The 25,762-nt window shown below is 53.3% G+C and overlaps 3 protein-coding genes across 4 annotated transcripts in view; 1 reads left to right on the top strand and 2 right to left on the bottom strand.

The window, feature by feature from the left end:
- Positions 1 to 13,109, bottom strand: part of CFDP1 (craniofacial development protein 1) — a 61,872-nt gene extending 48,763 nt beyond the window's left edge. The window contains exons 1-4 of the mRNA XM_032701001.1: positions 12,967 to 13,109; positions 12,784 to 12,892; positions 11,835 to 12,054; positions 10,027 to 10,127 (exon numbers count right to left, since the gene is read on the bottom strand). Of these exons, the coding sequence (XP_032556892.1) occupies positions 10,027 to 10,127; positions 11,835 to 12,054; positions 12,784 to 12,892; positions 12,967 to 13,039 (503 nt within the window). The 5' untranslated portion in view covers positions 13,040 to 13,109. The remainder of the gene's footprint in view (positions 1 to 10,026; positions 10,128 to 11,834; positions 12,055 to 12,783; positions 12,893 to 12,966) is intronic.
- A 278-nt stretch (positions 13,110 to 13,387) lies between these two features.
- Positions 13,388 to 16,859, top strand: TMEM170A (transmembrane protein 170A). Its single transcript, XM_032701002.1, has 3 exons — positions 13,388 to 13,545; positions 13,647 to 13,817; positions 14,054 to 16,859. Exons 1-3 carry the CDS (start codon positions 13,428 to 13,430, stop codon positions 14,182 to 14,184), a joined length of 420 nt encoding a protein of 139 aa, XP_032556893.1. The 5' UTR covers positions 13,388 to 13,427; the 3' UTR covers positions 14,185 to 16,859.
- Positions 16,860 to 17,252: 393 nt separating this feature from the next.
- On the bottom strand, positions 17,253 to 25,762 carry SLC12A3 (solute carrier family 12 member 3). 2 transcript variants are annotated; one of them, XM_032701000.1, is made up of 26 exons: positions 25,444 to 25,762; positions 25,035 to 25,190; positions 24,733 to 24,808; positions 24,449 to 24,544; positions 24,155 to 24,294; positions 23,846 to 23,956; positions 23,546 to 23,657; positions 23,179 to 23,309; positions 22,842 to 22,926; positions 22,344 to 22,498; positions 21,916 to 22,023; positions 21,633 to 21,756; positions 21,441 to 21,542; positions 21,195 to 21,350; positions 21,024 to 21,123; positions 20,492 to 20,603; positions 19,805 to 19,945; positions 19,521 to 19,627; positions 19,292 to 19,374; positions 19,081 to 19,149; positions 18,784 to 18,885; positions 18,474 to 18,585; positions 18,104 to 18,190; positions 17,881 to 18,016; positions 17,700 to 17,767; positions 17,253 to 17,394 (listed from the first exon to the last, which is right to left on the bottom strand). In XM_032701000.1, exons 1-26 carry the CDS (start codon positions 25,732 to 25,734, stop codon positions 17,271 to 17,273), a joined length of 3,084 nt encoding a protein of 1,027 aa, XP_032556891.1. In that variant the 5' UTR covers positions 25,735 to 25,762; the 3' UTR covers positions 17,253 to 17,270. The 2 variants fall into 2 exon arrangements, with proteins under 2 accessions (XP_032556891.1, XP_032556890.1); XM_032700999.1 differs by having other exon boundaries at positions 17,253 to 17,412; positions 25,444 to 25,734.

Below are 25,762 nucleotides of genomic sequence, written 5' to 3'. Positions count from 1 at the left end.
GCTTGCTGCTTCCACAAGAGGCTCTCTAAATTGAGGGAAGTAGCAATCCAGTTACCGAGCTCCCACTGGGACTTGCAATAGGTAGAGCACGTCAAACACAGCTCTCTGGAGAAGCTGATCCACAGCCAGGGCACAAACCTTCATCTCTTGTTGCCTGGAGCTTTATTCAGCCCAGTTTAAAGCATCTCCAAGTATCAGATCTCTGCTTGCTCCTTTGGATAACTATTCCCCTGGCCAGCTCCATTGTGCTGCCTCAAAATCCCACCGTGCATTAACATTCCAATCTTTGAGGCATCCCATGGTTTTAATTTGTACCTCCCAAAAGGATTAAGCTCACATTAGGGAACACACCTCCGAGCTGAGCAATCCAGGTGAACAGATGAGCTGTCACACGTGTGAGTGTGACAGTCCCTGACCCTGCTAACCATGACTTCCAAATATGCAGAAAGCAAGAGGGATCCCTGGAGCCCCCCAACTCCTGCAGCCCCCCAACCCCCTAACTCAGTGCAGGGCTCGTGTCACAGATCTCTTTTCCTGCTGGAGGAGGGAGTACCACAGTTATTAAGAGCCAGTGGTTTCAAATTCACTGACAGCTATGAACACTGGGCACAAAGGTTACACAGATCATAGCAGGACACAACTCACACCACAAAGCAGAAGCACCTCCATGGGGAAAAGCCAGACTAAGCTTGATTTGGTTTGTAATGTGTTAATGAGAGAGGAAGGCAGCAAACAGCTTTGCCTTCCCTTCAGGCTAACACAGAAATCCTCCTGGTTCACTATTTCTTAGTTACAGAAAAAAAAAAAGCATCTTGCAAGCTGCACTTTCCAGCAGGGGAAACCCCAGGCCCAAGGGCTGCAAAGCAGGCTCTTGCCAACCTCTCACCAGACATCAAAAGCCTGTTTCTGAGCCTGGAGCTGTCAGGAATGAGCAGCAGCTTGGAAGCAAGGGAAACAGGGCAAGCAGCAAAATGCTGGGATGGGATCTGAGGCCCCTGAGATGAAGGCATGAACAGAGGGACAAAAGATCCCCTTACTAGCAAAAGAGCCCCTGTGAGACCTGAATAAGTCACTAAGCACCTTCTGTTTTCAGATTTTTAGGAGCCAGGAAAGTGCCTGAGAGCCAAGTACAAAACCAATGTCTCCTGCTGGGGAAGGGTGGGATTTTTATGGAAGTATTTCCACACTAATTATGCACAACAGAGGGAGAACACACTTGGAAGAACCTGCAGATGAGAGACTGCAGTTTGTCACCCAGTTCCCAAAGCCAGTGCAGCACCCAGATGTCCCAGGTCTGAAAGACCTAGAAACTCCCAAGTTAAACTGGAGGTCAAGCCATCATTTTGGAGATGCTTCGAGACTCCTCCCACCTTTGGAGATCCCAGCTGAGCCTTCTCTTTCATCACACTGATTACCAGCAAAACTGCACAAATGAAACCAGCACACGTGAATTATTTCCTTAAGAGCATCAAGCCACAAGAGAAGCAGCAGATGACCCTCAGGTGGACACCTGCTCAGTCACTTTGGGATTTCCAAAAGCATGGTGAGATAAAGGAAGACAACAGGGGTCAGGAGGTTGGTGAGTGCACTGGACAGACCTGGCACTATGGTGTGACACTTTGCAAGTCACAGCCCCCCTGTGCTTCAGCTTCCCCATCTACTAATGAAAAAACCCTGAACAGAAGCTGTTCATTAGGCCATTCCCCTTCTCAAAGCACATTAAGCAAACCATAACATGATTTACTTCAGAAACAAGTGCTCTGGCTTAGAGTCTGGGCTAGGTTTGATGTTTATGAAGTTATAATTTCTGCAGCTGCCTCTGAGAAAGGCAAATGCCTGGCCAGTGAACCAGCACAGGGCACAGCTCCTGCTCACACTCCCTGACCTCACCTCTGGGCCATCCTCATGCCAATCAGCACTGTACCTCAGTATTCCCAAAGGAAACTCAGAGACAGCAGGGAATGGATGCACACAGAGGAAAGGTTATCAAAATGTGCCCTGAGACCCTGTCATTCTTAAGCATCTTTTGAAAGGTAACATATTTTCACTCACTGGCAGTTAAAAAAAAAAATAAAAAATCAATAGCTGTTTTTTAAATTGGAAAAAGCCAATATAAACTGTGGATAACTGAGGCATGCTCTGACCTCTAAGAATAACAACAGCATAAGGGCAGAAACAGGCTGCTTGCTGCCTATGCTCCATTATGCCAAGATCAGCATTTTGGTGCTAGTTTGTAGAAAAGCAACCAGTCATTTTTCAGTCTGCCACCTCTAAACAGCATTCACATTGATATTCCATGTAATTCTGGGTGGTTTGATTTGTCTTGTGGTCCCAAGGCATCATCCCCCGACTTCTAACGCTCAGACTGAATTTCTGGAAAAATCTTAAAAGCCAAGGTTTTTGCAGCATGTGAGCCTCCTTGAAGAAGTGGCATGCCACCAGAAAGTGGCTGGATCACATTTCTCTGGGACACCTTAGCCAAGGAGGACTGAGGATAAAACCCTACAGACATCAAGTATCACCAGTCAGCAACACAAACCAGAAGTCCTCAAGGAGGCTGAGTTTTGGAGTGGCTTCTCAAGGAGCTACTGAAATTCATTTGTCTTACTTTTTCTAACACTTCCTTGCTACTGCAGTCAAAACCATTACAAAAAGCACATCAAAATAGGAGTGGTTTCTTCCTCTGCCCCTATTAGTTCAGTTCACTGTCTTCCATATCTAGCCTGACAATACCTGTCTACCTCACCTGGTGGAAGCTGTGTAGCACTTGCTCTCCAGAAGGGAAAAAAGGCAGAGCTTTCCAAATATTTTCCAATTTATTTTTTTTTTTTAAGTACATATGGAACACGTCAAGTACATGTGAACCTTGATCTGACCTGCACCACACCACCCACAACATCAGAGATGCACACCCGAACTCCTGATCTTTCTCCTGCTTTTAAAAGCTACTGTGCTTCCCTCAGCTTTGTGCAAAACCCCACGAGCACAAAAATGACCAAGATTCACACCCAGCAGGAAGTGTGAGCATGCTGCCAACCCCTTGCTTTGATTCCTCCACTGGCTTTCCTGAAAAGCATCACAAGTAAGGAGACAGTTAATGGTGTTACATGTTCTCTCAGTGCTCATTAGCCAGACACCTGTGACTGAGCCATGCTGAGACCACAGAGCAAGAACACAGATGGACAATTACACATTTTTAAAATTGCTCTCTGTGCCAGCTGTAAACCTTGAGACTTGTGGGAGTAAATTCCCTGCCCTTTTTACCTATTCCCCTTGAAATACATTATCAGCCTCAGGATTTTCCCCACTCCTGTTCAATGCCTGCCAAGAGGAAGCAGCAATATTGCTCAGACAACTACCTTAACTGTCTTTAAAGCAAAGCAATAAAATAAGTGGCAGTCTCCCAAACTCCTTGGCTTACACACCCTTTGTTTGCCAAATCTGTCACATTTGGTCAGTCTTAGCTGTCATGTAAGGAGCAGAGAGGACATCACAGCCACTGATAAGGAAATCAGAGGCTGAACAAGGACAATGGAAAGCTCAGGCTGTTCTCAGATGTCTGATCTGCTTCTCCTGCAGCCCTTTCCACCCTTTCTGCTCTCTCCTAAAAAGGGTCTGGATCCAGGGGCTGAGGCTCTGGAAGAGGACAGCAGATATGGAGTTAAAAAGTGTGCAGTCTAGAACACAGCTGTCCATTTACCAAGCACAAAGGTGAGCCAGATTAAAAAAGGAAAGCCAGTCCTGCAGTGGTGAGAGGCAGCACCGAGAGATGCCGAAGCAGCAGCGCTGTACAACTGCAGAGAACTGAATTATAACCTCACCTCCACTCTGAGGTCAGCACCTCTTGCTGCAAGGGGATAAATCAGTCCTCCACCAGCTCTGTACAGCTCTGCTGAGGAGCTTACCAAGGTGAAGAGTCCAGCAGCCCAGACAACACCACAGGCTGGGCTCAGACCTCACCATCCCACTCAGAGAGGCCTCAGTTAAACCCTGATGACTTCGCAGGAACCAAAAAAAGAAACTCTGGCCATGGCCTGTAGCCCTGCCCACACAGTTCCCATGTCAATGGTATTCCTGTACAGAGATCCATGCTATTGATGGAGAAAGGGCTTTCAGTGGCACAGGCAAACCTCCTGACAAGAACCCGCCCTCAGCCTCCTTACATCACCTTTGCTGCTTCTGCTCAGAAAGTCAGGAATTTCACCACCAAACCCCATGATTCAACTTTAGGTCCAGCTTAAGTCCTTGAATTTCAACTTGAAAACAACTCTTCTGAATAATCTCTATTTCTTGAATCCTTGAGGTAGGCTGAAAACCTATGGAGCAGCAGCACAGAATGAGTAATGAGGTTTTTTCCAGGTATACCCTAGATGATAACCACTTACAAGTAACAGACAAAAATCAGGTCCTCTTTCACCCCACACTTCAACTGTGGCAGATGAAATATCAGCATCAGCCAGGGTAAACCCCAGTAATCACTACAATGATTTAAGCTTTGGTTATTAATAAGATCCTTTATGTACTTTCTTAACACTTTTTATTTTGCTTTAAAGATGTAATAGCTGCAGTGTGAACCACCATCTTCCCTAGCCTGGAACACAAGCTGCCTCTCAACTCTGCTCGGCACAACGTGTTTCCTCAGAGCACAGTGGTCACACAAATAAAAGCAGTCCTACAAACTTTTAAGTATTCCTTATATCCAGCAGCAAGTCACACTCTCAGCTTGTTGTCCAGGAGTTTTGGCACTGGCCCTTCCCACCTTGACTTGGTACATGCCACACACCAGCTCTGTGTGGATCCCTGCACATCCTGAGCCATGAGATACAGGAGCCCCAGTGAATCCGTGGATGTCATCAACTCTGCCATGCCTGAGTTTTCACATTCCCAAATGGGGAATAACAACACTTCTTTAAAAGGTGCCTTGAGACACATCAACACAAAGTTCTGTAGGAAAGCCAAGGATTTTCCCTCTTTACCTCTGTAAAGCCTTCAAGGACTTCATACACATCAGAGAGCTTTCTGCTCCTTTGTACATACCTCTGGACTACGTGCCTTACTGAAACCTGCCTCAAAGCAATATAAAAAAGCAAACAATATCTGTGGAATTGGGTCATCATCTGTCCCTTCAGGAAAGAAAAAAAGACCACTCTAAGTTAGGTATTTTCACAGCTGTGAATTTTATCCCAGAGCTCTCTGAGTGAGGGCCCTGAGCAGGGCTTGCTGCCCCACCAAGCATGAGCATTTCAGCACTGAGGTTCAACAGCAAACTTTAATGAGGCAAACACTGAGGAATACCTTCAGCAGCAGTCTGAATTAATCAGGAGACAGGCACTGAAGAAGCAGATAAAGATTACTGAGTTCAACCTTAAAAGATGAACTTCAGTGAAACTCAGCAAATCTCAGCCTTCATACATGAAAGTAATCAAAGAGTTCACTGGACAAACCTTCACCTGATATGCAAGATCCACAGCAAACCCCCAGCTCCCTGGTGTGAATGCCTCAGTTCAGGGCTCTGTGCTCTGGCAATCTCTGATGTTGCAGTAAGAATGATGCCTACAGCACTTACCAGCTGCTCGGCAGGAGGAAGACACACAGTGTGCAAGGAAGTACCGGCTGGATCTTTGCACTCGCTCGCCCCAGCACCGAGTCAGCAGAAGGGAGCTCACACTGCAGACACGGGGAGATCTTGAAACCTATTCCTGACACATCTCTACATGGATCCAGGCCCAGCATGCTGCCAGCAGCCATGCAGCTTGCATGACAACTCTGGCCCCAGATGTGGCGAGAAGCCAAGAATTGCTCACATCACAGGAACACCTGCCGGGAGCAGCTTTAACGTGTGCACGAACAGTGAAGGCGCTCAAGAAAAAATGCTCAAGGGTTAATGAAAAATCTAATCTGCAAGTCTTCCAGGCATCAGGAACAATCACCTCTGAGAAGGTCGCTATTTGCCACCTACCAGTGGTGAGGAACCGAGCAGTGACCACAGTCCTGAGGTAACTGTCTAGCTTCCTTCTGGATCCCAGACCAACATTCCTGGAGCAGACAGCCTTGTGGGAGAGTAAAGGGAGCTGTGACAGGAGTACCTTGCCAGATTTCAGGAAAAGAGCAGGGCTATCCCCAGTGACAGATGGAGAGTGGAGCCCTACCACGGCTTTGCTTTGGCTGCTTCGTTCCCGCGCACGGGAAAGCGGCCGAGCACCACCAGCACAGCACAGCAGCTCTGCAGAACCAGGGGAGCATTCCCACCCCGGGGATCACCTGAGTGTGTAAAGCTCTGCCTTCAAACCACGGACAACGCACGTGCACAGAAATACAAAGCTTCTAATTTGGAGTCCTTTACTTGGAACCTGCAGGGTGTGAACACAGCAGGGTGTTGAACACAGGCTTCCCGTTCCTGAATTAGCACCCAGGCCAGGCACCACTAGTCCTCTCAACTTTGTTCTGCCTCCCATAAGCTGAATTAAGGTACACAGAAGATGCTTCAAAGTAAAATCTACTCTCCACAGCGTTCAATAATAACCCAACTTTGCTCTTCCCTCCCAAGTTGCCACACTGACACCACCGGGCCAAACCAGCTCCATGTGAGCGAGCTCCACTCTGCTGCAGTCCCGGCTGGACACAAAGTTGGCTTCATGGAAAGAGCACAGAAGAACCATTTTGATACACTGAGCACAGCAGAGGTTTAAAGAAAGCCAAGGACAAAAGCATATTAGAGTGCTAAAGAGAAAACAAGCAATTCCATATCGTGGTGGTTAAACCCTGGCATCAGGGATGCAGTTCCCTATTAATGCAACCACACGCTCTGCATTGTGAGGCGAGTTCATAAACCAGAGGCTTCAAAGGAGCTTCAATCTCCTCTGCCAGGGAGAAATGGCTTGAACTTCCATTTAGATGCTGAACTGCCTTAGCAAATTGCTCTTACTGCCCACAATTACAGTCATTTTGGGTGACAGTCACCTGCTGCTCCTAATCCATTTAGCACCAAAGAGGCAGGAAAAGCAGACAGGAAAGTCCCAACTGGAAAACACTGCAATCAGTTAAAGATTGTTCCCAGTTCCAGGATTCAACAGCTTTGGTTTTATGAGGTAATATTAAACCATGTATTTTGTAAACTGAGAGCCACTAAATTCTTCATTTGGTGATTGTTAATTTGTAACACTCTGAACTTTAAGCTCAGCATTAGTAACTGATGCAAGCACAGACTCATCAAAAGGGACATTAAGTGCAGCAATAACCCACGGGGAGCTGACAACTGAAGGAGGAAGGTCCTTCACTATTCCAGACAGCCCTGTAGCTGGAGATCTCCTTCAAGAGACTTCTGCTACTCCAATCAGGCAAGACAGATCCTACCATCTTCTTAGAGGAGAAAATAAATTGTTCTGCAACAGAGATCACGGCTAAATGATCTTCTGTTAAGAGCTTCAGTGAGCAGACTGTGGAAATCTGTGCCCTGAATCTATCACTGCCTAAATACTGATCTAAATTCTTCTGAAGCTTTCAAAAGAGCAAGAGCAGCCTCCAATCATTTAGAAAGGAAAGCCACAGTTCTCATTTCAGTTCTTTCAGGACAGAAACACACACACAACTACCATGTGCTGGCCCATGACAGTAACCAACGATTTGCCAGCTGCTTCCCCAGGCAAGGAAGTCAGTGTTTGGTATTCAGAGCATTTGCAGACGTTGGGGTGGTGCAAAGACAAGCTCCTGCTATTCTGAAGAAAAAGCAGCCCCCTGGCCCTCACCAAGTGTCGTTAGGGGAAAGTACCAGCAGCTGTGACAACCCCTTGTGCCCCACCCACAGCTAACAGTGTAACCCATTTAGAGAGGCAAGATGTAGCAAACAACAGAAAAGCGTCAGCTTTGAACATCATAAAAATCAGGGGCAAAAAAATTGAAGGATTTTTTTTTTTTTAATCAAAGTGCTGAAGAACGTAACTTTGTTTTAACTCTGGTAGCAGCAGAAAATGGCCCTCCAGACCTCACTGCAAACCTTCTGTTTGGCTCTGCAACCCACTGATACAATGATTCTGCAAACAAAATATGCATTAGCCTTGGTGTTTGCAGGATTAGTCTCACTGTCACCCAGGCTCCAGCTTCCGACTATTTCATCAAAAACTGGTAGAAATTTCTTGTGGTTCCTCTGCAGTTTCCCAAGGTAAATAGTCAGCACTGAGCAGTACAAAGGACACTAGAAAAGCAAATGGTTCAGAAAACTGTGCCTCTTAGTTATAGCTATTAAAAAATTACAGATAAGATACTGATGTCAAAACCACAAAATCAGCATCTTAGGAACCCTGAACAACTTCTGTTCACAGAAGGCAAACCACTTTTTGAAGGACAGTTTCCCCAACCCTTACAGCTAGTATTACCAATAAAAGCAAGAGCTGCACTCCTGTCACCACCACACAAAATCTAGAACTCCAAAATCAGACCAACACCTGAGTAATTCTAACCTCAAACAATAATTATCTGGGGCTTCTTTTCATAGAGACAGGTAAACAAGCAGTTCCAAGGCAGATGTTTTTACTAGCTCCCTACTTTAAAGGTTCCCATACTTCACCAAAAAATTTGCACATAAAAAATTCCTTTCCACAAGTGGAAGCCTCATGCTCTGAGGTAATCCTGCAAGGTAGGCTTCCCTGTAAATCAACCTCCTCTTTTTAAGTGACACTTCTATGCTCATGTTAGGCCACAACACTCACCTACAACACCCAGATGGATGTGTCCACGTTTGTCAAACAGACTGATTTCATGCAGCCCCCAGGCCCCAGGAATGCAGCTCTGCCTGTGCCATCTGACAACACGGCAGAACCCAACGAGGCTTTTGTATGACAGCTTCAGCTGTTCTCACCTGCTAGGACATCACATTTGAATCAGGAAAAAAAAACCAGGAAAATCGTGGACAAACAAGCTGGTGGCTGAGGAAGGTAGTCAGAACACAAAATTTCTGCCTGTAATTCTGCTACACGTTTTTATCTGTCCACAGGAAGGGCTTAACCTTGCCTTTGGAGAAAGGATATGACAGACACATTCTTCCTCAAAAGTTGCAATGGTCCAGCTCTTTGCCATTCCATCAGTGAACAAAGGGTATTCCTGCAGCCCGGACTGTGCAGGGAAATCGGGAAGCTCCTACTTATGGCTCTCCTCAGCTCAGGCAGCGAGAGCAGTGGAAGCCACAGCTCTCTGCCTCCTCCTCCAGATTTAGGCAGCGCGGGTGTTATTGCTGGGAACTGCTGCCCTCTGGTGTTGCACGAAACAGGCGAAGTTCCTGCCTGACAAATCCAGATTCACTGCTACATATAAAGAAAACGCCCCATGGTAATAACCAGTAGGTCCCAGGGCATTCAGATTTCAGGTGGGTTCACCCAGGCCCCTCAGTTCTGGTCTTATGAATTTATAAAACACCTGCCCCTTCTTTCAGCACAGCCTGAAGGGTCTCTTGCAAGCCAAGCTCAACCTAAAGCACGATTTTACCCAGCCCACCCCCTTTGCTGCAGCTGTTTCAGAGGTAAAAGCACTCAGCTGTTAAGTCTGTTCGACCAAACACATCTTACTGCCTGCTCTTCCTCATGGATTGTGAACATCACCAGGGAAAGTGCCAGCCAACATCCTGCCCCCAGCACAGGACTTGGACCAGCCCCAAGGAATTAAACATGTTACCCTCATCCCTGCGGGACCAACGTGCTTCCCTCCTTGTCTCAGCCTTCACGATGGCAGTGCCCCTGGGAAGCTCTGCCAACCAGCATAAACACTGTCCAGCTGAGGAGGCCTAAGAACTTACAGGCCTGTTTTGAGGTTGAGCAAAGACTGATGTCTGCATATAAGGACACTCCGCAGCTCTCGGGCAGGAAATCTTGGCCTCGTTTTCCTTGAGGTCTGTATTTACTCATGATAAAAAAACCCCCAGTGTAAAGGAAAGAGAAGACCCACTGTTTTTCAGAGCCCAGGTCCAGCCTGCCCGCAGCACAGCAGCTCCCAGCTTGCACTGGGCCCACAGTGGACACATCACATCTGCCAACTTACTTGACTTCCTCACCAGCAAAATCGAACGTTTTGGTGATTGTCACTTTTCCTGAATCTTTTGGCTTCTCCTGACGCTTATTGCCACTCTTCTCTTCTTCAGCCTACAAAACACATGAAGGAGAAAGCAAAATAATGTGTTTGTGGAGCCAAGCAAAATTCCCATTCCATGGGGCTGAGGACCCAACCCAGACCTCAGGTAGCACTGCAATTTAGGCTGGGGGTCAAAGCAAATCACCCACAGACAAGAAAAAGGACATAAATGCCCCTTCCACAGAATGAAATTCCCCATTTTGGTTCCAGGCTGTCATTGGAGTTCTAGGATCAAAACAGACCCAAAATAAGAAATGAAATTGTGATAAATGTAGGAAGGAGCACTTTGCAGTGGTTTGGAAAGCAAGCAAAAAAAGACTCACTTCTCCCAAACTAAGCACCACCAGGCAGTAAAGCTGCCAGAGTGAATTCCACAAAAATATGATTATTTTTTCTCAAGAATAAAGGAAGAACACAACCCATCAGCAGGAAAAGCAAGGCTGATCTTCACACTTATCAATAACGTCTCTTTAATTTGAGAAGGAAAAATCTTTATTAAGCAACTTGTCAACAATGCCTCTTAATTTACTCAGTCACAGCTACAGCTTCTAAAAAAAAACCCATAAAAAAAACCTCAGACCCTATAAATAATCAAAACAACCCCCCCAGATTCTTGCTCTAAATCAACCACACACCAGAGAGATCTTCAAGCAGACAATGCAAGTCCAAGTTAAGAAGTTCACAAAGAGAACAGAGAAACTGCATCTCTCCATGAATTATTCCAGACCACTCACGTTTTAGCAACCCACCCATAAAAGTAGAATTGCTCAGAGGAAAAAAAAAATCACTGTCCTTCTCTCTGATTCTACCTGTAACCACCCCAGCTGCTCAGTCAGTAACAAAGGAGACACAGGAGGGCTCAGATGAAAGGACTCTTCTTCCAAAAGTTGCAACCAAAGATAAACAACTACACTTGCCCTGCAACCTTCCAACAGTCACAGAAAGAAGCTTCACACAGTCAGAACTGTACTTGCCAGGCACAACACTTTTCTGGCAACCCCAACTGAAAATTCTAGCAACAGAGGGTCAGTGTTGGTGCCTTCTTCCCTTCCACCACCTTCAGCATGAAAGGCTTTGCAAGGAAACCACATCCTTTTGGTTTCACTGGGAACCAAATCCTTCTGAATAGCTGATCACACAGAGAATTCTCTCTCCAGAAAAAACTCTGCAGACCAAGAGCACCTTACTGGGGCTTATGGGGGAAATGAGAGAAAAGCAGACTCAGTGTTGTAGCAAACATGCACCCCAACATGCAGCACCTTCCAGCCCCCCTGCTGTACGAGGATGAATGGCAAGGCAGAGATGCCAGTACAGGCCCCTTCTGTTTCCCCACTCACACACACACACAGAGTCTGCCTTTTTCTTTCCCTTCTGGGCATCAGGAAAGGCACAAGCCCCTGGGAGAGCTGTACCCACAAGCACAGCTCAGACCAAAGCTCATGGTGCTGTTTGTGTGTCACAAGGAGAATCCAAGACCAGGAAGAAAAGCCAAGAGAGCTCCATGGGACCCTCTGAGATGCTGGCAAGCAGCTCCCAAAGCAGCACTGCCAGATCACAGACCTCCTCAGTCTGGCCCATCATGGGGCTCCAGTCCTACAAAGCAGAGGGGCAGGGGCAAACCCAGCCTGTTCCCAGCTCTGCCTGACATCTAGAGCAGCCAGAGCCAACTGTGTGCTCTAAACCTCCAGGCCCTGCCCACACTCCCAGGCCCCTCTTACCTTCTTGGCTTGTGTCCCTTGCGTGGCAGCCCCTGCTTTGGGTTTCTGTCCTACGTCACTGAGGAAACTGGCCCAAAGAGCATCCTCTTTCTTTTTTTCTTCTTCTTCTCTGCTTCTTTCCACCTGCTCTACATTATCCACTTCCTCCTCTCCATTCTGCTGAGCCTTTTCTTCCTCTTTCTCGTCTGGCTCTAGCAAGAGACCTCCTTTCTTCCTCTTCCTGAAAGCAGACACCAAAAAAAAAAAAATATATACATATACTGAGGTGCTGCAACACTGTTCCAGAGGTGAACTCTAATCTTGAGGGAAGCAACATGGTATTTCACATTCCCATTAAGATATTCAGTGTGGGAAGTTCCCTCTAACCTGGGGGGTGAAGGTATCTAATTAAAAGATGTTGCTGCTTAGAAAACACAGTGAGACTGATGCAGGCAGTGCCCCTGAAGTGAACTGGCACATGTGTGGGTGTGTCTGTGGGTACACGATGTGGGGAGGCCCTGGCACAGTTTGCCCAGAGAAGCTGTGGCTGCCCCTGGATCCCTGGAAGTGTCCAAGGTCAGGCTGGACGGGGTTTGGAGCAATCTGGGATAGGGGAAGGTGTCCCTGCCCGTGGCAGGGAGTGGAACGAGACGGGCTTTAATGTCCCTTCCAACCCAAACCATTCCAGGGCTCTGTGGTTCTGGGACATAGGAGGAACCAGGAGAGAGGAGGACTTGGGCTGGACTGAAACCAACCTTAAATAACGTATATCTACATGGGGTTTTCTCCCATTGACAGGCACTTTGCACTTAAAAAGGCTTATGAAAGGGGAAGCAGCTACTGCCGGGGAGGGTTTTCAGGCACGGTCTGTCAGGCCTGAGGCTGCTCCTGACGCCGAACCGGAGCGAGGAGCAGCGTTACCCGTTCTCCCGCCCCTCAGCGGCTCCGGGCCGGGTCCCCGCGGCCGTACCTGCCGGGGGGGTGGCGGGGGCTCCTCCTGCCACGGGGCGGCCGCGGGCTGTCCGCCGGCTCCTCCTCCCGCACCAGCTCGCTCTCGTCGTCCTCGCTGTACTCCGCACCTGCAAGCGCAGCCACTGAGCACCGGCACCGCCGGCACCGCCGGGGCCGCCAGCCCCCGCCCGCCACCGCTCACCTGAGGGCACGTAGTCGTCGTCCTCGGCCGAGGAGTACTGCTCCTGGTCCTGCTCCGACTCCGACCCCGACATGGTGCGGCCCCGGCCCCGCCGCCTCAGGCACCTCCCGCCGCCGCCGCCTCGCGCGCGCTCACTGCCGCCCAGAGCGCCGCCACCACCCGCGGGCGCCCCCTGGCGGGCGGGAAGAACGGTTGCGCCTCCCAGGAGGCGCCGCCGTGCACCGGGAGCAGGGACGAGAGTCCGCCAGCGGGCCAGAGCGTCCCGCCAATCCCAGCATTCCCTGCGGCCCACAGCCGTTCCCATGGCAGCGCGGGGGAGGGCGGGGCCCGGCCGCGCGGAGACGAGCGGCAGTTGGTGGAACGCCCTGCCCGTCACCTCGCGGCGCTTCCCATTGGCTGCGGCGGGCGGAAGGGGGCGGGCGGAAGGGGTGGTGGCGGATGGCGGCGGGGCGGGCGCGGGGATGGAGGGTGGCGATGCGGGCGGCGGGGGCCTCCTGCAGCAGATCCTCAGCCTCCGCCTCGTGCCTCGCGTGGGCAATGGTACCACCACCTACTCCAGCCCCCTCTCCACCTTCCCAGGTACCTCCTCGCGTCGGGGCCTGCTCGGGGTGGGGCCCGCCTGCCGGCGTTGCCGGCGGCCCGCGGGCCCCGGGCCGCCCTCACAGCCCTTCTCCCCACAGAGATGTGGTACGGCGTCTTCCTGTGGGCCATCGTCTCCTCCCTCGCCTTCCACGTCCCGGCCGCTCTGCTCGCGCTGTTCACGCTGCGGCACCACAAGTACGGCCGGTTCATGTCCGTGAGCGTCCTGCTGATGGGCATCGTGGGACCCATCACCGCCGGCACCCTCACAAGTACGGCAGGCGTCTGGCGCGATCGGGGGGCTCTGTGGCGATCAGGGGTCGCCTCCGCGGGCGCGTGGGACCGCGGCGTTCCCTGGCGTGGAGATGAACGCTCTGGCTCTGTTTCCCCCTTACCCCGCGTTTGACCCTGTTCCCTGCCCCGGTTCCATATCCCGAGGTTTCCCGTCCATCCCCGTGGCGCAGCAGCGTGTGCCACATTCACATCTTGGCTTTTCACGTCCCCACAGGCGCTGCCTTTGCTGGAGTTTACAGAGCTGCGGGGAAAAAGATGATCCCCTTCGAGGCCCTCATTTTCGGTGTGGGGCAGACCTTCTGCGTGGTGGTGGTGTCGTTCCTGCGCATTCTGGCCACGCTGTAGCTCCCCCTGGGGAGGCTGGAGGACACAAACCGGGGTGAAGGACCTGGCATCTGCTCTGCCTCTGAAACAAATCCCAGGGAGCACAGCTCGGGGCTTGTGCTTCCTCCACTGATTTAAGGAATTGTGAAGGCCTGCTCCTGCCTCTAGTGTGGCTTGGAATTAAGCTGAAAATTGTGAATTTTGTTACTTTTTGGTAACATTAAGTGCCAAGTGAAACTTATTTCTCCAGAGAGTAGAAAGATGGCTTCTGGAGGAGGAGGCCCACATACCTTTTAGCAGTGATGAATTGTAGCCACGGGACATAACTGAGATGTGACACTGGCTGTGCTGGAGTGGGAGCAGGACCACAGAGTGACACGGTGTGCTCAGAGCTCAGTGCTTTGACCTGCTGTTGCTTTGTTCTCAGTGAACCTGAAGCTCTTTTAATGTGAATTTTCTTTAGATTAAAAAATTAATTTTTTTTCTTCCCAGCCCAAACTCCTTCATACCAGGTCGTAGTCTTAGTGGATTTTGAGAGCAGCAAAAAGGAAAGCTCGTTTTAGATGGATGAGGGTGCAGATTTGTGTCTGGGAGCTGTGGCTGTGAAGGCTGTGCAGGGGAAATGACCCAAACCAACCCTTAGCTGGCAGAGCGGTCTCCTCATGGACTGTTTTGGTTTGCTTTGGCTTTAAGTGACTTTTTACTTAACTGGTGGCTCTGCCCTCGTGCCCAGAGTTGTGCCACGTGGCTGGGGCAGCTCAGGTGCTTCCCGAGGGCTCAGTTCTCCAGGGAAGCTGGGGTTGAACCCCAGGGATGTGGGGTGGTGTGGGCAGCCCCAGGGGTTTGCTGTGGTCCGTGTTTGTTTGTTCCCAGCTGTGGAGGGAAGGCATCATCTGCGTCCAGCCTTGTGGGACACATTTCCTTTTTGTGTCTTTGCTGAACACCTTTGGTCTCCAAAGCAGCTCCCTCTGTACCTGCAGCATTCCCTAAGGCCACTGACCCTCCATGAGCCTGTGTCCTCTGTGTGAAACAACTGGACGTGGCACTTGGTGCCATGGTTGAGTTGACAAGGGGGTGATCACTCAGAGGTTGGACTCGATGATCCTAGAGGGCTTCTCCAAACTAAATGATTCTGTGATCCCTCAACAAGGCACTGTGTTTATCATGGGAAAGGATTTCTCTCTGCACCAACTTCTCCTGAGTGGTCTGTTGCTGGCAAGAGGTGTTTTGCAGGAGCTACTTACTGAGGTTAAATTTTAGCCCAATTCAGGGTATAAAGCTGTGCATTTTAGGAAAGAGTTTAATGTGAATCCTTTTCCTTAGGTGGGTGAGGTCCAAGTGGTATTACTTGCACTGAACCCTGGATCTGTGGAGTGCCCCGTGTGCCGTGCTCTTTGTAGAGAGCCAGGACAGCCCTGGGGGGAGGTTGGGCCTCTCCTGCCCTCTTTGGGGACAGAAGCAATGGAAAAGCAGGAATAGTGATCTCTCTACTGTCTTTCCCCTTTACAACTTCTTATCTCAGCACATGTCTGGAATGCCTGGTTTAATTCACAGGAATTACCCTGAGTCTTCCTGGATGGATTGAAAGTCTCTCATGGGGCTTGGATTGGGTGGGTCTGGCCTTACCTTTCAGATGATGCCAGAAACCCGTGTCCAGGCACCCGCTGTGCTCCCCTTTCCCCCGCCCCAGTGCCTGGCATCCCTCAGTAGCCACTAAGCTGATTGCAACTGGGAAAGCACTTTATCCGTGCCCTGTGTTCCAGCACGAGGATGGTTCCTCTGCAGGAATGGGGCTGAGGAATGCAGGACACAAATGGGGCTGCTCCAGAGCTCAGAACAAACATTGCTCAGTAAAATCACTCAGTGCTGGGCAAACTGAAAAACTCCCGTTCTCTACCCATTCAGATCTCCCAAACTCTTCCTTTGAGGTGGTTCTGGTTTACTTGGAGAACTGGCAGCTTGACTGGATGTGGAGTGGTTGGAGCTGGTGGTGCCTCTCTGTGCCCAGACACTGAGAAATTTTTAGGGAATTCTCACATAAAAGGCGAACAATCAGTTTCTGATTTGTCTTGACAGGTATTAGTGCCGAGGGCAAGTTCTTTGTGTCATCTTGGTGCTCGCAGAGCATCCTCCACTCCCCCGGCTGCCTTCCCAACCTCCCTCTCCAGTAAAACCAGATCCAAACGGGAAGGAGGAATAGCCTTGAGTCGAAGCCCCAGGTCAGTCACTGGAGGCAGTTTCCTCCCCTCTCACCGGTTTGGCCTTCCCTTTCCATTCCTTTATCCCAGGGGAGGTGTGTGGAGGAATCCCTTCCGTTTTCAGCAGGTATTGGTAGACTTTGCTCAGACAAACTTGCCAAAAGCTGCAAAGAGCCTGCAAAAATGTCAACGCTGAGGTGTCCCGGGCTGGGCAGCTGGGAGGCCCTGCCAGGGAGCCCAGTCAGTGCATCGGTCAAGGAAACACCTTCCAGGGAAGCCACCTGTCCTGGAGGAACCCTTGGCTCGTGTGGGAGCTCATGGCCCTGCTCTCTGTGTGCAATTTCCCCCTTGCTCTCACCTGGCTTCCTCTCTTGCTCGCGACCGTGGCCGCCATGAACAAATCTTTATATGATCGAAAATTCTGTAAATTTTATTTTTCTACTGACACTTCTAATCCTGGTGGTGATTATCAGTAAATTCTGTAACTATTGAAGTGAACGATGTCATGTGTTTCTCCTGCAATGTGACAAAGGGGCCCGGGTTGTGTCTTTGGAAATGAGCCTTGCTCCTACCTCGCTCGGGGCAGGTTTCTCCTGCCAGGGGCCATCTGCACCAGGAAATGTCCCGATTCTGGTGGTTAATGATGTCTCCATTAGGAGCTGGACCTGGGCCTGTAGCCAGGCACCACAGCCTGAGGTGACATCTCGCTCCTGCTCAGCTGTTGGGGTGGGCTCAGCTGTCATCCCTGTCCCTGATGGGACCTGCAGGGTCCCTGCAGCCCCTGAGCTTGGTGCTGACCTGCTCCAGGCCCCTGGGGCTGTCCCCTTGAGATGAGATGAGATGAGTGTGCTCAGAGATCAAAACTGGCCTGAAAAACTCACAGCTGAGTCAGGAGGGATCCGGGAGGTTTTATTGGCAGTAAAAGGTCAGCACGTTCTCTTGGTTTCCTCGGGTGAGGATGACGGGGGGTCTCAGGTCCTGCGAGAGGGTCTCGAGCCAGGCCATGTAGAGGGCGCTGGGGCAGCGGCCCTTCCTGCCGATGGGCGGGGTGCTGCGGCACAGGGGGGCTGCTGAGGCACGGCCACAGCCCCGGCCACAGCCCTCGCCCCCTCCACTGCAGGTTATTTCCCTAGAAAGGGGCAGCACCACGTCCTCCCCCCGATAGGACCCAGGCCAGACCCCTTGGTGCCTTCCAAGGGCTTTTCCCTGTGTTGTGGCACCCTCCCACCACAGCATTAGGGTGTCTGTCTGGGATTTCCCCCCCAGGAAGGGCTGAACATCCCGAGGGACCGTTGCCATGGGGCAAGGAATGGGCATGAGGGCGTTGCTGGCACCTACATGGCTATGAGTGCTGCATCCCGTGAGTAATCCAGCAAAATCTCGTTCAGCCTCACTTGTCGGAGCGACTGCCGAGCAAAGAGAGTTGACAAACCCAAAATTAAGGTTTCCAAAAAGACCGAATTTTGTCTAAAAAGCAGGAGACCCTTTGCAGGAGCCCCCCCCCCGGGACTGGTGCTACCTTGGCTCTGTTTTTATCAACCTCCTCATCAGAAATCTTCCAGGGACAGCCCTGCCTCATCTCGTTCACTGTGGCCTCGTCCTTGAAGCCGTCGTTGAGCCTGAAGGGAGCGATGAGGTCGTCAAACCTCTTGATGCTGCAAGACAAGCAGATGGTGAGTGAGAAGAGGGGCTGGGCAGGATTGGGGAGGCAGGGGGAAGGGGAAGGGGAATGGGGCCATTACTGCTCTGGCCGGGGTTTCTGGTTGATGTCAGGGAGGATGTGGATTTCGTGGAAGCCAAGGCGGAACTTGCTCAGCAGAGAGACAATCCTGGCAGAGGGAAAAGGACATATTTTCCCAAAATTAGCAGGGAATGGCAGCTCCGGCAGGGACCTGCTGTGGCAGAAAGCCCTGCCATCGGCCTTGGTTTGCACTTCAGGTCTTCCCACTCAGCAGCCACACTGATTTTCAAAGGAGTGAGGCAAAGCAGCCCAGTCAGAGCTGACAGATCCCGTGGGACACAGAGTGGGAGGGAGGCAGCTCCTGCCGCCACCCTGGGGACAGTGGCAGTGGTTGAGGGGCTAAGAGGGGCTGTGGGGCCATCAGCACTTACGCCTTCCTCTCCTCGTCCATCCTGTTGATCTGCCCACCAACGAACACCCGGATTTTGCACTTCCCCCACCGCTTCTTGCGCCCCAGGAGGTATGGGATGAGCAGCGTGAGACCTGTCCCAAAACATCCCACGGGAGATGTGGCAGTAACCCCCAGGCTCAAGAGTGCCTTCTTGATGCCAAATGCCAGGGATGCCCCGGCACCACTGGGCAAGGAGCGAGCCCTCCTGGGCACCACGATGGAGGTGCTGGGCTCACATTAGCTGGACAGATGGGCAGCAAAGAGCCACAGCAGCCCAAGGGGAAGGTTACCTCCGTCATCAAAGAGCCAGTAAATGTCGATGGTCTTCTTGCCCTGCTGACTCTGGAAGACGGTGCTCGCCTGCTGCTCGCCGGCCAAGGCGGTGCAGTCCACTGCCGGGGCAAGAGGGTCCCCGCGTCAGCAAGGGGCACCGCCGGCTGCAGATTAAAGGCACCACTTCCTCCTGGTCCCAGCCCTGCTCCCCATCACTGCTTGAAACCCACACCCCTCCCTGCTAACCTGGCTCCCTGAAAATAATCCTCAGAGCTGGGAATGCTCCAGATGGCCCAGAGCCAGGACCAACCTACCTGTGTTTGGGGCTGCTCTGCTGCCGGTGCCATTCTCGGGGTGCTCCGCTGCCTCGAAGGTGGGGTTAACTGAGGAGGGAGGGGAAGAGCACGGGCAGCACGGCAGCACCTCACTGTCCCAGTCCCCTTTGATCCCCCCCAGGACTGTGACATGGTGTGGGGACATGGTGCTGGCTGGCACAACTCTGCTGAGCACCCCAAAATCACTTACCGTGTGCCTGCAGCACTCGGGAAACATTCAGCCCTTCCTTCATCCTCATCAAGCACACGCCGTACTTGAAATCAAAGGCGTCGCTGGAAGGAGGGAGGAGAAGGCAGTTAACGGGGGCAGCAGTGCCAGCCCGGCCGGACCCTGCACATGTGGCTGCAGCGTCCCCGACAGCAGCCACGGGGCCACCACCAGGTGCTGGTGCCCCCAGGAGGAGCCGGCGTGGCCGTACTGCAGGATGCCCACGTAGTCCTCCAGGCTCTGTGGAGATGCCGTCCGCCAGTCCCTCTTGTAGCCCAGCACTAGGATGTTGGGTCTCATCTTCCCGAGGCCGGCAGCCTATGGATAGGTGTCCCCATGAGACCCGTCTTCAGGGACAGATGGACACGAGTGGTGTCAGTCCACGAGGCAGTGACACAAAGGGGTTGACTGGAGGTTGGGAAGGGGGGTCAGAGCCCCCACAGCTGTGATGAAAGAGGAGACACCCCGGTGATCAACAGCCAAAGATGGCTCTACCTGGAGGAGCATTTGGACTCCGCTTCTCAGATCCTCAGCCACCACATCCGTGTAGAAAGCCTTGATCTTCCTCTTCATAAGCCACTTGGCATGGCCATCTGCCGTCAGCCGGGACTCCGGCATCTTCTGCTTCCGTGGGCCCTGCAGGAAGCAGGGGCAGGGGCTCAGGCAGCCCCTCACAGCTGGTGGTCTTGCCACCAAGGACCTCTAGCTCCTCTCTTCCCAAATCATTGGTAAGAGGTGGATGTAACCACTGCACATGTGGGAGGCTGCAGTCACGGCAAGAAAAGCAGTGAATCCGGTGAGTGGACAGCCAGTGCACAGGGTGCCAGCAGTCCCACGGGAATGGATGAGCTGACTCTTACTGCACCCAATTGCTCTGGAGGTTCTGGGCTGCAGGACCCCCCATCCTCTAAGCAGCTGCCTTATCCTACCAAATCTTTGCTGATTAATTGACAAAGGGGAGCCTTTAGCCCACAGGGACATCCTAGTGCTTCACCAATACTGCTTAACAACTCAGAGAGGCTTCCAGTCAACACACTCCATCACACAGCAGCACATAAGTGGGCACAGTTCAATCCCCACCCCGTGGGCCCACCAGGACACATCTGGATTTCCCAGCCCACCGTCTGTGGGTGGCTGGAGCCCCCAGGACAAGGAACCTGCTGTTTTCTGCAGGTGACTCACGATCAGCACGTTGCCACAGAGCATCAGGCTGAGGTTCTTGGTGAAGGTCCCCACAAAGTCCACCAGGGCTGGGCGAAAGTTGGGCGGGCCGGTCAGCACCAGGCACTGCGGTCTGCGGACAGGAGGGAAAGGGAGTGAGGGATGGTGCTTTGGAGGCAGCTCTCTGGAATGATCTGCAGCTCTCCTCCCCTGCCAGGCCAGCAGCAATTATAGGGAGCATCTTTAGGATGAGAAAAAATCATATGGCTGAGGATCCAGTCTCACTCTTTGGTCTCGTCTGATATAAAAAGACCAGTGTGTCTGCATCTGCCTGGTACAGGGAGGGCAGGGTTTGCTCAGCTTTCCACCTCTGCCGACACGGCACAGACATGGGATTTTGGAGACAGATACATTTTGTCATAGCTCCTGGTTACTGAGGGTGGTGGTGAGGATGTGGCCATGGGCATGGGCACAAAGCCATCCTGGGTTTACTGGGTGTGGTGGCTGGCTCTGCATCCCCCTCCCTCCGTGCCCAGCACTGAGCTGCCCTTGCCTGTAGTTCTTGATGTGCTCATCCACTTCACTCAGCCCCACCGAGTAGTTGAGGGCCATGTTGTAGGAGCTGGCTTGCATGGAGGAGCCCCAGTTGACATCTGCACAGGGAAGATGGATTAGCAATGGGCCCGGACACCTCCTGGGGCTGTGCCGGGGCACTGCCACGCACCCGGCTTTTTGTAGAGGACGTATCCCAGGAGGAAGATGACGATGCCAAAGGCGATGAGGGCCGCCCACCAGGTCAGCAGGAACATGATCACCACCGAGACGGTGGCCCCGAAGAGCGCGGCCCACTTGCTGTAATACCGAAAGGAGGGTCGCCAGCCTGCACGCAAACACACAGAGCGGCCGCTGCCGCCACGGGGCCGCACCGAGCCACCGGCCACGGGGCACGGCCTGGCCTGGCACTGCTCACCTGGGGAGTTGGTGATGGAGGCGTGGAAGCAGCTGAAGTTGATGAGGGCGTAGGAGCAGAGGAAGAAGTTGGAGATGATGGGGGCGATGGCGTTGAGCTCAGCTGTGGGAGCAGGAGGAGCTGTCAGTGGCAGGGACAGAGGCACTGGCTGGTGCCAGGTTCCAGCAGGGTGCCAGGGTGACAAGTACCCACCGATGAGGATGAAGCCAATGGCGATGACATAGGTGAGCATGTAGCCACGGAGGGGCTCACTGTTCCTCCCATAGCCCTTCCCAAAGAAGCCAATGAGCGGGTAGAGCTGGTCCCTGCAGAGACACTGTGGGGAGAGACACACAGAGCTTCTCTGGAACATGGGATGGCAGCATCCCCTTCACCCTGGGGCTGCTCACAGCTGCAGAGCTCTGCACCCAGGAGCATTACCCGCTGCCAGGCTTGGGGACAGGAGCTGGGGGATATGGACACACCGCCCTCTCACCTGGAACACTTTGGGGGCTGAGACGAGGCAGGCCAGTGCCGAGGAGAGGGTAGCACCAAAGATCCCTGCTGTGATGAGGGGCCCAAATCCAGACACCATGCTCATGCTCTGTGTGAAAATCAGGGGTCAGGAACCGTGGCACCCCTGGTGCACCAACCCCCCCCCCCAGCCCTGAGGGATTTCCAGCCCCCAGGTTGGCACCCTGCCACCCTCAGTGCTTTTCCATCCACATTATCCAGGCGGCAAAGTCCAGCCATGTCCACAATCCCCAAGAAGACGCTCCCTGGTGCATCCCTGTTACACGGGTGCTTTAACAGCACGGGTGCCCCCCCGGATGCCAGGCACACGGCTGCCCTGGGAGATCCATCCATTGCAGCACAAACCCAGCCAGGAGCAGGAGCTGGGCTGGTGGTGGTGCTGAGCAGCACCTGGTAGTAGTTGCTGAGCCCGTATCGGCAGCTCTGGCGCTGGGCGCAGGCGGTGAAGTTCCAGCCGTAGCCACAGGCCAGGCCCTCGCAGCCCAGAGACCCCATGGCCACGCTGTCGTTCAGGCTGCCCGAGGCATCTCGGACCACGCAGGCACCTGGGGGGACACACAGGGCTAGAGCAGGGCTGGCATCTCTCCACAGCTTCACACAGCCCAGCCCCACATCCCGTTTCCTGTGACAACCCCTGAGTCCCTGCCACGGGGCTGCCCCACTGCATGATGGCTGTGAGCAATGCCATGAGCTCTGTTACCCACCCAGGGTGACTTTGTCCCATGTGGAGGCACAACAAGGTCTGGCACCCATGGCACCCACCCCAGGGTATCAGTGCCAGTGCCTGCAGCTTGCTCCTGGCTCCCACCCAGCTGCATCCTCCCAGGTCACCCATTTTGGGGGAGAATGAGCCCATCCACCCAGCTCACCTGAGGACATGCTGCTTACCAATCGTAGCAGAAAGCACCAGGTAGGACACAGTGGTCCAGAAAATGGCCATCAAGGTGCCCTTGGGGATGGCCACGGCAGGATCCTGCCCAAGGGAATGACAGAGATCTGTAAGGCAGCTTTCCAGCAGCACCACTGATGTGGCATTTTATTTGTGGTTGCTACACAAGAGAAATTGTAATTCACTGCATCACAAAGCCACAGAGCAACTCCTGGCTGAGCCTCCCCCAAAGTTTACAGAAGAAATAAAAGAGAGTCTAACGCTTGGATCAAAATGAAAGCCCTGGGGAAAACAGGGCTTGAGCCCTGAGAAATGCCAGCTCTGGTCACGACCCACCTTCAGGTCACCCGAAATGTTGGCCCCAGCCAGGATGCCGGTTGCTGACGGGAAGAAAATGGAAAACAAGCCAAAGAAGGAGCCATCGGGCCCACGCCAGTTGGGCACGAAGTTCTGGGCAAAGATATCAGCTGGGGAGGAAGCAGAGAAGAAGCATTTTGGGTCTCCCAGTTGCTTTAATCCTGGCTGAAGCACCTCAGCACGGGATGGAGGCACAGCACTGACAGCAGGGAACCCACAGGAGGGGACACAGCTCAGCAAGGAACACCTTCCCAGAGCAAACCTCTCCCCCAGCAACAGCAAAGAGCTGGGCTCCAGTGATGCCCTTGGACCTGCTGAGCACAACCCCAGCCCGTGGCAGACCCACCTCGGTAGCTGAAGAAACCCTTTGATTGCTTCTCAGCTGTGGCTGGGATCACTGTCCCCACCAGGTAGTTTATGAAAGAAACCAAGATGACCAGGAAGAACAGTATCTGTGCCTGCCAGACCAGAAAGAGCCAGCTGAGGGGTTGGGAGACAGGGCACAGAGGGAGTGAAGGATGCATCAGGAGAAACTCTTGCCCATTTTGGGGAGCTACAGGCATCCTCTGCTCCTTGGATGCCTGGTGGGCAGCAGGGACAGCTCTTATCAGCCCCAGGGAATAACATGAGCAGAAGCGAGGGTTACCTTGGCCTCCCACTCCATGCCAGCCAGGGAGATGCCCAGCAGCACTGTCACAGTGATGACCCCAATGATGCGGATGTCGTTGGTGGGGTCCACAATGAGGGAGTTGTGCTCCTGGGGAGAGGGAACCATTCACAATGTGGAAATGACCCTCCCCTTTACTGAACCACTGGGATTTCCATGAGTTTTAGCAGCTGCTGTTTGATTATCAGTGGTCCATTACTAACAGAAATGTTAATTAATGCAGCTTGTGCAAGGAGAAGGTGAGGATGGAGTGAAGGAGGAATGTGGGACCCCGAGGCAGTTCCTTACCTGCAGCAGGTCCCGGACAGTTTCAGCAAAGCCCACTGTGTGCATGGCCACGGCCACCGCGTTTGCAAAGGCAAAGATCAGCCCGATGGAGCCGCCCAGCTCCGGCCCAAGGCTCCGTGAGATGAGGAAGTAGGTGCCTCCTGAGGCAGCGGGAGCACCCCGTGGCATTACTGCCTCCCCCACAGGTTTTTGGGGACCCCCCCTGCACCTTGCAGCCCGTGCCAGGAGTTCACATCCATGGGGCAGCCCCAGGGTGAAGGAGACCCCTGGAGTGGCTGGGAGGGAACACACTACCTGACTTCACTTTGCCATTGGTGGATATGGCAGAGATGGACAAGCCAGTTATTGTGGTCACTGTCACGGACATCAGGATGATGAGCCACGTCAGGGCTGTGGGGAGAGGGCACTGCTTCAATCCTGCATCCCCCCAGTCCCACAGACCACCCTGCCTTCCCTACGAGACCCACGAGGACCCTACACATCACCCCATGCTCGATGCCACACCATTCCCACCCCAGGTGTTTGGGTGATGGTGAGCCCAGTGCCCCCCTCAGCTCCCAAGGAACCGCAGCACCCACCGATTCCTGCCTGGGCAGTGATCCAGGGCAAGCGCAAGTAGAGGATGACTCCCCAGATGTTCAGCATGCAGCGAATCTGGGGGGACAGAGAAGAGTGCTGACCATCAGGGCACGGGCACCTGGGCATGGCCAGGCCACACCAGCTCTGCTGTTCCTGAGAGAAAACCACCCCGCTGAGGAGGGCAGGGAATTGCTCACAGTGCAGGCACTTGCAAAAAATATATTGGGAAAAATGCAACAAGGGGCAAATGTTTGGGGTGTGGGGGCAGGAGGGTGCTCTATGTGGGATGAGTCACACTCACCATGACGCCCTTCACCCATCCAAAGCGGACGGGTTCCTGCTCGGAGGCTCTGCCTGGCTCCCCTTCTGCCTCCGCCAGCCCGGGCTCCGGCCCAGCCTCGGGCAGGCCATTGCTCCACTGTGGGTCACACACCGGGTGGAGGCGGCCTGGGTCAGGCTGTGGGGTGAGGGGAAGGCAGGTGAGGGTGGGCAGCAGCCAGGCATCCCTGGGGGGAACACTCTGGCTGTGCACACAGCTGGAAACAGCTGGATTGCCCCTCCAGCTTCTCCCAGGGCCTTTCCAGGGTACAGCATCAGTCATGGCCCCAAGAGGCAGGAGACAGAGTGACACACCACAGACACATCGCAGGGCCCGGTGGCACGGCCAGGGGATGCCGGAGACGCCACAGGCACGGCCGAGCCCCCGTTACCTTGAGGATGGAGTGCAGGTCGGCCAGCGTGGGCCTGCCCTTCCCGGGGTCGCCCACCCCCTTGCTGTTGGCGTAGTGCTCGTAGGCGGGCACCACGTCCACCGTGTTGTAGCCGAAGGTCCTGGTGCAGAGGGTGCTGCCGCAGAGCGAGGGCTGGGCGCTGTCACAGCCGGGCCCCTCGGCGGGGGCGAAGGGACCCCGGGCCCCCTCCTCCATGGCCAGGAGGGTGCTGATGGTGAAGCGGCCGCTGCAGCGGGCCGGGGGCAGGTCCGGGGTGGGCAGCTCGGCCATGGCCCCTGCCCAGGTGGCTGCCAGGTGG

This window comes from Chiroxiphia lanceolata, chromosome 13 (genome assembly GCF_009829145.1).
Source record: "Chiroxiphia lanceolata isolate bChiLan1 chromosome 13, bChiLan1.pri, whole genome shotgun sequence".
Lineage (NCBI taxonomy): Eukaryota > Metazoa > Chordata > Aves > Passeriformes > Pipridae > Chiroxiphia > Chiroxiphia lanceolata.
Note: the sequence above shows the minus strand (reverse complement) of the source record. Positions and strands in the feature narration are given on the sequence as shown.

Coding starts and splice junctions, on each gene's coding strand:
- TMEM170A (XM_032701002.1), top strand. CDS start 13,428: ATGGAGGGTGGCGATGCGGGCGGCGGGGGCCTCCTGCAGCAGATCCTC. Junction 13,546..13,646: donor CCCCCTCTCCACCTTCCCAG/GTACCTCCTCGC, acceptor TTCTCCCCACAG/AGATGTGGTACGGCGTCTTC. Junction 13,818..14,053: donor CACCGCCGGCACCCTCACAA/GTACGGCAGGCG, acceptor ACGTCCCCACAG/GCGCTGCCTTTGCTGGAGTT.
- SLC12A3 (XM_032700999.1), bottom strand. CDS start 25,734: ATGGCCGAGCTGCCCACCCCGGACCTGCCCCCGGCCCGCTGCAGCGGC. Junction 22,024..22,343: donor GGCTCAGCAACTACTACCAG/GTGCTGCTCAGC, acceptor ATTTTCACACAG/AGCATGAGCATGGTGTCTGG. Junction 19,946..20,491: donor TCTGTGGCAACGTGCTGATC/GTGAGTCACCTG, acceptor TGCTTCCTGCAG/GGCCCACGGAAGCAGAAGAT.